This window comes from Lathyrus oleraceus, chromosome 3, assembly GCF_024323335.1.
Source record: "Lathyrus oleraceus cultivar Zhongwan6 chromosome 3, CAAS_Psat_ZW6_1.0, whole genome shotgun sequence".
Classification (NCBI taxonomy): Eukaryota; Viridiplantae; Streptophyta; class Magnoliopsida; order Fabales; family Fabaceae; genus Lathyrus; species Lathyrus oleraceus.
Genome location: NC_066581.1, coordinates 253,684,107 through 253,695,419, shown reverse-complemented (window position 1 = coordinate 253,695,419; position 11,313 = coordinate 253,684,107). Strand labels below are relative to the sequence as shown.

The 11,313-nt window shown below is 35.7% G+C and overlaps 1 protein-coding gene across 1 annotated transcript; it reads left to right on the top strand.

Moving 5' to 3' along the window:
* Nucleotides 1–762: 762 nt before the first annotated feature.
* On the top strand, nt 763–2,148 carry LOC127126710 (xyloglucan endotransglucosylase/hydrolase 1). The gene is made up of 4 exons (XM_051055689.1): nt 763–974; nt 1,058–1,158; nt 1,250–1,443; nt 1,524–2,148. Exons 1-4 carry the CDS (start codon nt 788–790, stop codon nt 1,921–1,923), a joined length of 882 nt encoding a protein of 293 aa, XP_050911646.1. The 5' UTR covers nt 763–787; the 3' UTR covers nt 1,924–2,148.
* The last annotated feature ends 9,165 nt before the right edge of the window (nt 2,149–11,313 follow it).

Genomic DNA, 11,313 nt, shown 5'->3' with positions numbered 1-11,313 from the left:
ACGAGCCTCCACGTGTCTTCGATTAACCACTTGTTCTAATCCAATACTCGCTCTTTCAATCGGGTCAAATAACCACCTAGAACATTTGAAATTTCCACTAAGTTCATAGATGCTACTAACGCTCCTCGACCTTCAGCTGCTTAGACCACACTTGCCACATGCATAGTTTTCGACATGTTCAATAGCTTTCATCATGACACATTTATTCTTCCTTGCTATTTATAGTAAGGTCAAAAAATCTAAGGGAATAGTCTCTTACAATATGTGTTACTCATAAAGAAAGAATCTAATGAATATAAATGCTCTCTCCTGTTGACCCATGAATTGTTGGCCAACGAAATAGGACAGAAATCCTCCAAACTGATAGACGAGTCCACCTTAAAGATAAGAGTGACAAAATAATTTAATTAATTTATATTTTTCAAATAGAGATTACTATATTATCACAATTGAATGATGATTACAATTTTGAGCAATAAAATGTTTATATATTTCTAAATATTTGTACTCTAATTGTGAAATGATGGATGATTAGCTATATAGAAGTTAACAATACATAATAAACGCGTAATAGGGTCCCATTATCGGTTGGTTACAACGCTAAAATCCTAACAAAGCCTAATACATGATCCTTTGCCTCCCACCCTCCATGAAAATAATAAATAACAACAAGACACATACATAATGAACGAGAGAGGAACATGGGTCCATAACCCTCTAAGCCAAGGGTCTTGGGCTTATATATACCCAAGTCTTAGCCACTTATTTGAACACAACAACACACAACATGGGTTCTTCATTTTGGACAGTGTGTTTGATTCTAGCATCACTTGTTTCTTCTTCATTCTGTGCTCTCCCAAGGAAGCCAGTGGATGTACCATTTGGTAGAAACTATTACCCTACTTGGGCTTTTGATCATATCAAATACTTCAATGGCGGTTCTGAGATTCAGCTTCATCTTGATAAGTCCACTGGTTAGTACTGTATTATTATTATTCCCTGTATAGTTTTAAACCTGTCACTACACTGTTCATGTATCTAACTAGTTTTTGAACAGGTACTGGTTTTCAGTCCAAAGGTTCATACTTGTTTGGTCATTTCAGTATGAACATTAAGATGGTTCCTGGTGATTCTGCTGGAACAGTTACTGCTTTCTACGTATGTAGTACATGTACATAAAATTATAGTTTTCTGTTTCTATTTTTACTAGTAATGACATTAGTTGTGAATGGAACTACTTTTCATGCAGTTATCTTCACAAAATGCTGAACATGATGAGATAGATTTCGAGTTCTTGGGGAACAGAACAGGACAACCTTACATTTTACAAACAAATGTGTTCACTGGTGGACAAGGTAACAAAGAACAAAGGATATTTCTTTGGTTTGATCCAACAAAAGAATTTCACAGATACTCCATTCTATGGAACATGTACCAGATTGTGTAAGCATTACTTGACTCAACTACTATTGCAATATTGATAAAACAATATAGCTTAACCTATATGATTGATTTGATTGCAGTTTCTATGTGGATGATGTTCCAATAAGAGTGTTCAAGAACAGCAAAGATTTAGGAGTGAAATTTCCATTTGACCAACCAATGAAGATATACAACAGTTTATGGAACGCAGATGATTGGGCAACAAGAGGTGGTTTAGAGAAAACAGATTGGTCAAAAGCACCATTCATAGCAGGTTACAAAAGTTTCCACATTGATGGATGTGAAGCATCTGTTAATTCAAAATTCTGCGCAACACAGGGAAAGAGATGGTGGGATCAAGCAGAGTTTCGTGATCTTGATGCAGCTCAATGGCGTAGCTTAAAGTGGGTGAGAGAGAAATACACCATTTACAATTACTGCACTGATAGAAAACGTTTACCTCAAATTCCCTCTGAATGCAAAAGAGATGGTGACATTTGAATTTTCATGCATACTTTTACCACTTACTTTACCATAAATCTCTTCTTGTAAGTATTTGTATCATAAATTATTTGTTCTTGTCTTGTCACCGTTATATCATTTGATCAACTATGTAATATTTCAAGGTTGAACCTAAGGAAGCCTTTATATATGTATCTGTAATTCTATATTGATTGGTCATTTATCAAGAAAAATAACATTTGTTTGCTATACATACATTGCCATTTCATGATAATAATATGATCTTGATGTTTCATAACTGTCAGTCAGCAGGATAAGCTTTTAATAAACTGAGTGAAGTTCCTTTTCATAGTATTTTATTAAGTTATATTATGTATCACTATTAGTTATATTATCATTTATAAACACTACTACAAAAAGTTCATTTTACCACAAGTTGGAATAATGATTTTACTATGGGTGATGGTTTGTATAACATAGGGTGTGATAGTAAGTGTGTTATTTTCTACCATAGGTGAATGATTGTGTTGAGAAACTAGGTAGCGCGTCACATTTAACCACAGTCATGACAATCAATCTTGATGAAATATCGCTAGATCATGGGTTCGATTCCCAACCTTAGTGAATCGTCACAAGGAACTGTTGTTCCATTTTGGATATGAGTATGAGTGTCTGAATAACTTCATTTTGTGCTCGCACCACCTAAAACAACTTTTTCGAGCAATTTATCATATTTATACTCGGTTGGATGTTTACACCCAGTGGTGCCAATTTCTGCATCATAAAAATAATAGCAACACACAACGCATATGTCATGTTATAAGACCACAAAACAGATGCAACACACAAAACACAAGTTTAACATACTTCATAAAGCTCGCCCAACTCTTGTTCAATTCCTGCTCTTATGCTAATCTTTCTTCCAACTTCTTATCGTACATCTCGTCCAACTCTTTCTTTTGCAATCCCACTCATGTGCTAATCTTTCTTCAAACTTCTTATCTTAGTACTCGTCCATTTATTTCTTTTGGGACTCCCATTCCCATGTTAACTTTTTATCAAAGAGTTTGTTTATCTCTTTCTTTTGCAAATCTTTACTCTTTCTTGATGTTGCAAAGTATAATCTCAGGTAAATGCCTTGTCCAACACCATAGACACGTCCACCATTCTCCTTTGTTCCAATTGCTTCTACTAATATATCATATCATACATGTGGAACAAAGGAACATTGACTGATCATATCAACCAGTAAATCATACTCACAACATGAATAAGATATCATTATCAAAGCGATTTAAATTACACATAACAAATCATACATTTAATATTCTAATTGACAAATAAATCTACTTACAATATTCTCAGTGACTGCACGTGAGACATCTGAAGTGAATTCTGCAGTTGATCTTTATCAGACTGTTTCCACTTCTCAAAGTTGGTATAGACGAGTTGCGATAACGACTTATTGAGTTATCTCCAAGTTGTTGTTTTTGCATTAATAATTTCTTCTTCAAATTTCTTGTAACCCACACGAGACAATCTATGGGGATTTTTTTCCTTCCTTTTTTACCTTTCCTGATTGACTTTTAACCTGTTATAAACATAATTAAGATATTAATTTACATGATTGTATCTAAATAGCATCAACATAAAACACAATAATATTATTCTTCAAAAAATATGATTACTACTAACCAAAAAATCGCCAGAACTACGAGACTTGACAAGCTTCTCTCAAACGTGTTTCTCAGTATAATTATATTTCACATATGGATGCTCAAGAGTAGACTTAAGCTTCGTAATGTAAGCACATGTGAGTTGTGACTTTAAGTCCCTCCAACGGTCACTAGCATAAAAGATCAACTTATTCTTCAACTTTTCCTGATCAGTTTCTTCAAACTTAAAAGCTTACTACATTTACATCAACAAGTAGCTATTAGTAATTAAAAAAATACTATCAAATCATGTAAATTAAAATTAGTACGGCTTAAATAGTCAATTGATCCTTGTAAGTTGACGTGTTTTTGTTTTTTGTCCTTGTATCTTTTTTTAGTAAAGTCCTTAAATGTTGAATTTCATTTGATTTTAGTCCCTAAAGTTAAATGTGTAAAAAAATCTACAAGTTTCCTATGGATTTTAACTTTAGAGACTAAAAGGAAAATGATTTTAACATATATTATTTATATAATATATTAAATCTGAAGCATCGCATTATACTATGACACATGTTAACAAGTCTATTACATTCGTGCCACATCATCCTAGAGTCCTATGTGGCACCTCCAAAATCTTATTTTGATTTTTCAAATATACAATTACAATATTTAATCTCCATTGGAAGTCACAGGTTCGAACCTTGGTAAACACAGAGAAAGTTCTCATTTTTAACAAAAAATGATCTAAAAAGAAAATCATTATTCCAACTATATATATATTCTTATAAATTTCAACTTTAAAATAACAATTTGACCTTATAGAGTATAATAAAAATATTGAGAATAATGTCTAAAAAAATAACACTCATATTTGAATTGATATCAACGACAAAATCAGATAAATTTTTATAATCCCATTAATAAAATTAAAATAATTATTTAAAAAACAATTAAATTAATATAGCAACTAGGATTTTAATTCTTTATTCATTAGATAACTAAAGTTTGACAAAAACAAATATAAATTTTAAAGCTAATAAAATTTTACTCGATAATATTTGCAAATAAGCTTTTAATTTTGTTTAACACTGAGAATACAAATCTTTAAGAATTTAAAATTAAATATAAAAATTAAAGATAATGATAGCATGTGGACCAAAGAAGGGATGACCGAAGAAGCCCACAATGATAAGCCCAAAAGAAAGATCATTAAACCAAGATATCTAGAAGATTATGTCACTCAAGATGCAACAAATTCAGCTATGAGAAAATGAGCTGGCAGCTTATCATTGGATTCACCAAATCTTGCAAAGATTATTCTCTAGATTCTTCCTTTTGAATGCATTCTGTCACTATCAGTTTGTTATGTATTGCTTATAAATAGAATGTTTAAGGAATGAATAAAATAAGCAAGTTTTCATACCAATCTCTCTCTTTCTCTTATTCTGTGGAGGTTCCTAGTCCTCAAAATCTAGGTTTACTATCCTTTTTCCTAACAATTTTGGTGCTTTCATTGTCCTCCTTCCATGGCTGACGACACTCGTTCGAAAGTTATCGACGATGCCATCGCACGATTAACATCAAATCAAACCACTCTCACCAATTCCCAAACACTCATGGCCTCCAAAATTGATGACATCCTCGTCAAACTTTCTGCCCTCGAACCGCCGTCGCATTCAGCTACATCAGGCTCTTCATCCCACAACTCCAACAAACCTCACCGTATGAAACTCGATGTACCGCGCTTCAACGGCACCGATGCAGTGGGTTGGATGTTCAAAATCAACCAATTTTTTGAGTATCATGCTACCCCAGAATCCGAACGTTTGACGATTGCATCCTTCTACATGGAAGGCCCAGCCTTGGGATGGTTTCAGTGGATGTCTAAAAATGCTTTGATCCCATCGTGGACATCATTTCTACATGCACTGGAAGCTCGTTTTGCACCATCTGAGTATGATGATCCAAAGGGGGCGTTGTTTAAACTCACGCAGAAAGGGTCGGTGCATGATTACTTGACGGAATTCGAAACCCTAGCCAATCGTATTGTGGGGTTAGCTCCTTGTTTTCTCTTGAGTTGTTTCGTTTCCGGACTCGTACCGGAAGTTCGTCGGGAAGTTCAGGCATTGCAACCGATATCTCTGATTCAGGCGGCTGCTCTGGCTCGTTTGCAGGAAGAGAAAATCAACGAAAGCCGTCGATCCTCACGATCCAAAGGTATTCTTCCTACTCCGCCTACAACCCACCAATATTTCAAACCACCCCCCACTAGCACCACCAAAACTTCTCAACCTCATTTCAAACGCCTCACTCCATCTGAGATGTCACTACGGCGTGAGAAGGGATTGTGTTTTAACTGCGATGAGAAGTTCAGCCCGGGCCATAAGTGTGCATCAAAGTTCTTTGTGTTAATAATGGAGGAAGATGAACACCTCGAGTCCGACAACAGCGCATCTGAAATTTCCCTTACCCACGATCCTGACCCGAATCCAGACCAAGCACAAATCAGCTTCCATGCCCTTTCGGGTAACCTTGCCCCGGAAACACTTCGCATGGTGGGCCGGGTCTCCACCCAGAATGTGGTGATACTGATCGATGGTGGTAGTACCCATAACTTTATCCAAGAGAGGTTAGTCAAGTCACTTGGGCTTAAGGCCCAACCCACTTCATCCCTTAGGGTTATGGTTGGTAATGGTAACGAGATAGAATGTCATCAGATTTGCCCCCAAGTCCGGATACATATCCAATCACACACTTTCATCATTGATTTACACGTGCTCCCTATTAGCGGTGCGGATATTGTGCTAGGAGTACAATGGATGAAATCATTGGGACCTATTTTGACGGATTACAATGACCTTACCATGAAGTTTCTGCAAAAGGGTAAGATGATTGAATTGAAAGGAGAAAGAGATGGTGGTCTTCATCACATATCTGCACAACAAATACGCCGTCTCCTTCACACTGATGGCGCTAGCGCATTTTTCCATATCCAGGTTGTGAATCCTGAGCCCCCTTCACTCCAAACTACCAACCCTCAAATCCAATTACTTCTTCGCAAGTATACTTCCCTGTTCCAGACACCCTCCACTCTTCCACCTACCCGTGACACAAATCACTCTATCCACCTTTTTCCACAAACCAAACCTGTAAATGTCCGTCCCTATAGATACCCTTATTTCCAGAAACAAGAGATCGAGAAACAAGTTGACGCAATGTTGCACAATGGTGTGATAAGGCCCAGCACTAGTCCCTTCTCCTCACCTGTTCTCCTTGTTAAGAAGAAAGACGGCTCTTGGAGGTTTTGCGTGGATTACCGCGCACTGAATGCCATTACTATCAAGGATCGATTTCCAATTCCAACAGTAGATGAGTTGTTGGATGAATTGGGGGGCGCTGCGTGGTTTACTAAGCTTGATTTGCTACAAGGATATCATCAGATTCGAATGCAAGAAGATGACATCAAAAAAACTGCATTTCGGACACACCAAGGACACTATGAGTTTAAAGTGATGCCATTTGGCCTCTGTAACGCTCCTTCCTCTTTTCAAGCTACTATGAACACCATTTTTAAACCGTTTCTGCGCCGGTTTATCATTGTGTTCTTTGACGACATATTAATCTACAGTACCAATTTTGAGGATCATTTGATGCATGTAGAGCAAACTTTTCAGGTCCTAGAAGCTGGACAATTTTTTCTCAAGCAATCCAAGTGCTTATTTGCTCAACGTCAGATTGAATATTTGGGGCATATTGTGTCACAACAGGGGGTCGAACCAGTCCAGGAAAAGGTTGCAGCAATTCAACTATGGCCCAAACCTACTACTATCAAAGCTCTCCGCGGTTTTCTGGGATTAACAGGTTTTTATCGTCGTTTCATCAAAGGTTATGCAACCATTGCTGCTCCTTTGACTCAATTGCTCAAAAAGGATCAATTTGGATGGTCACCTGAAGCGCAATTGGCATTCGATGGTCTCAAACATGCTGTTAGTCACGCACCAGTATTGGTTCTTCCTAATTTTACGTTGCCATTTACTGTTGAAACGGATGCTTCTGGAATTGGTATGGGGGCTGTGTTGTCCCAACAGAACCACCCAATTGCCTTCTTTAGCAAACCTTTTTGTCCTAAAATGATGCGAGCTTCAACATATGTGCGTGAACTCTTTGCCATTACCTCCGCTGTTAAGAAATGGCGTCAATACCTATTGGGTCATTCATTTGTCATTCTCACTGATCATCGAAGTTTGAAAGAACTCATGTCTCAGATTATTCAAACCCCAGAGCAACAAATGTACCTGTCGCGTTTGATTGGGTATGATTACACGATTCAATACCGTTCTGGCAAAACTAACGTGGTGGCTGATGCTCTTTCTCGCATACCAGAGGTGACTTCTGCCGAATTCCTCTTCTTGTCTGTGCCCAGTTTCTCTTTTTTAAAATCCCTGAAGAAGGAACTTTTACAACAACTCGAGTTCAACACCAAACTGCAACAAATTCATGCCAACCCCACTAGCAGTCCAGATTTTAAGGTGGCTCATGATCTGATTTATTACAAGGAGCGAATATGGTTACCTCGAACCACTCCTTTCATCCAACTTTTACTTGAGGAGTTCCACAAAACCCCCACAGGCGGTCATATGGGCGTTACCAAAACATTGGCACGCATCAGCCCCAATTTTATTTGGACAGGAATCAGGGAGGATGTACAACGCTATGTTCTTACTTGTTTGGATTGTCAACATTCCAAATATGAAACAAAGAAGGCAGCTGGTTTATTGTGTCCTTTACCTCTCCCACATGCTCCTTGGGAGGATTTGTCCTTAGATTTCATTGTTGGATTACCTGCGTATCAAGGTCACACGACAATTCTCGTAGTAGTTGACCGATTTTCCAAGGGTGTGCATTTGGGCATGTTGCAACCCCATTACACGGCTTACAAAGTAGCACTGTTGTTTCTTGAAATTGTGGGGAAAATTCATGGCATGCCACGAAGCTTGGTGTCCGATCGTGATCCTCTTTTTGTGAGCCGCTTTTGGCGCGAGCTTTTTAAATTAAGTGGTACCAAGCTACGGATGAGTTCATCATACCATCCACAAACAGATGGGCAAACTGAAGTTTTGAACAGAGTCATCGAACAATACTTGCGCACTTTTGTCCATACCAAACCGACAACGTGGGGAAAGTACTTGATATGGGCAGAATGGTCTTACAATACATCTCAGCATTCTGGTACTGGCAAATCTCCATTTGAGATTACATTTGGGAAACCTCCACCCACTGTGGCACAATATTTGGCAGGAACTTCATCAATTGAAGCTGTGGACGAATTGCTAGCCTCTCGCGAGTCTATGCTGACTGAATTACGACACAAATTGGCCAAGGCACAGCGGGTTATGAAACAAATTGCTGATACACACAGACGTGATGTGCAGTATGACGTAAGGGATTGGGTATTGGTTAAACTTCGTCCACATCGGCAAACTTCGGTAACTAACACAACCTATTCCAAGTTACACAAACGCTTTTATGGTCCATTTCAAATTCTGGAGAGAATTGGCGCCGTCGCGTACAGACTACAGCTACCGTCCGAGTCCAAAATTCATCCGGTTTTTCATTGTTCGATGCTCAAACCATTTCACCAAGCTGCTGCTACATCAGTTCCTGTGGCAACTCTACCACCTGACACAGTAGAGAATCAGCCTATCATCATTCCCATGGTGATACTCAACACTCATTGGACTCAGACAACGGAACCGCGTCTTGAGGTGTTAGTGCAATGGCAGGGTCTTCATGCTGATGATACATCTTGGGAGGATTGGGAGACTCTTAAGGGAACTTACCACCTTGAGGACAAGGTGCTTCCGGATGAGCTGGGGAATGATAGCATGTGGACCAAAGAAGGGATGACCGAAGAAGCCCACAATGATAAGCCCAAAAGAAAGATCATTAAACCAAGATATCTAGAAGATTATGTCACTCAAGATGCAACAAATTCAGCTATGAGAAAATGAGCTGGCAGCTTATCATTGGATTCACCAAATCTTGCAAAGATTATTCTCTAGATTCTTCCTTTTGAATGCATTCTGTCACTATCAGTTTGTTATGTATTGCTTATAAATAGAATGTTTAAGGAATGAATAAAATAAGCAAGTTTTCATACCAATCTCTCTCTTTCTCTTATTCTGTGGAGGTTCCTAGTCCTCGAAATCTAGGTTTACTATCCTTTTTCCTAACAGATAACTACTAAAAAAACACGAGAATCAAAATAAAACAAAAATTATTTTATAGTTATTTAAATTTAGCTACACGTTTGACCTTATAGAGTATAATAATAATATTGAGAATAATCTATATAATATATTAAATCTGAAGCATCACATTATATTATGACATATGTTAACAAGTCTATTACATTCGTGTCACATCATCCTAGAGTCCTATGTGGCACCTCCAAAATCTTATTTTGACTTTTCAAATATACAAATACAATATTTAATCTCCATTGGAAGTCACGGGTTCGAACCTTGGAAAACACAGAGAAAGTTCTCATTTTTAACAAAAATGATCAAATAAGAAAATCACTATTCCAACTATATATATTCTTGTAATATATTAAAACTAAGTCTCACACTATTTTGTTGACAAATCATTTACTTACTCGTCACATTACTAAAAATCTGATGTGTCACTCTTTAAAATTCAACATTCTAGAACTCATATTATTTATTTTAAAAAAATGTTTAACATTTCATTTATAAATAATTATAATATATTAAAATTAAGCTTTATTACTAAAAATCTGATGTGGCACTCTTCAAAATACAACATTGTAAAACTAATATTATTTATTTTAGAAAAATATATAACATTTCATGCATAATTATTTTTTAATTAAAATACTTCTATTTTCAAATTCGATGACTTATCACCTTCTATTCCACTAACTAAAAATCATGTATACTCATTTATTTATTTTTGTTGCTTCTCTATTCTATATATAATATTATATACTCATACAAATTGTACATCCAAAATACATGGAAACCCATATTATTATAAACTACATATATGTACAAATTTTATATCCACCATACATCAAAACTCATATTATTAAAACTTTATTCTATTTTTTATTGCACACACTATTTTCTTATTAAAAATATTAAATTAACTAATTTTTAAATAATTTGATAAAAACTATGAGAGTTGATTCAATTCGTACAAAAATGAAATTAATCAATTTTCAAATACTTCGATAAAAAATTATGAGAACTAATCTAATATCCATAAAAATGAAAATATTTTTTGTCTATTAATAAAAATGACAATGTCACTCCTTAAATAACTCAAAAAAAGAGATAATTGATTTCGTCACAACAATTATAAAGATGCAATTATTGATAAACATCACTGTTACTTTCTTCATATTACACGAACAAATAAACTATATACAAAAAATAACTTTATTGATTTCTCACATATGAGTGTCAAAGAGACATGAGAATCTAAATATAAAAAAAGATCACAAGTAATATTTTTTAGAGTTATTAAAATTTGTAAAATCTATATTCTAGATATAATTGTCAACTTACAAACATGTATTTTTTCTTTCAAGCAAAATGTTAATTTTTATGGTTGATTAATTCATATTTTTGTCTATACTATAATTCATAATAAGATGTTATAATATAACTCTTTAAATATATTTACAAAAAATGAAATTTAATTTAAATTTCAATATTAAATTTTTGGATTATATCACGACACATCATAT

Coding starts and splice junctions, on each gene's coding strand:
- LOC127126710 (XM_051055689.1), top strand. CDS start 788: ATGGGTTCTTCATTTTGGACAGTGTGTTTGATTCTAGCATCACTTGTT. Junction 975..1,057: donor TCATCTTGATAAGTCCACTG/GTTAGTACTGTA, acceptor GTTTTTGAACAG/GTACTGGTTTTCAGTCCAAA. Junction 1,444..1,523: donor TGGAACATGTACCAGATTGT/GTAAGCATTACT, acceptor ATTTGATTGCAG/TTTCTATGTGGATGATGTTC.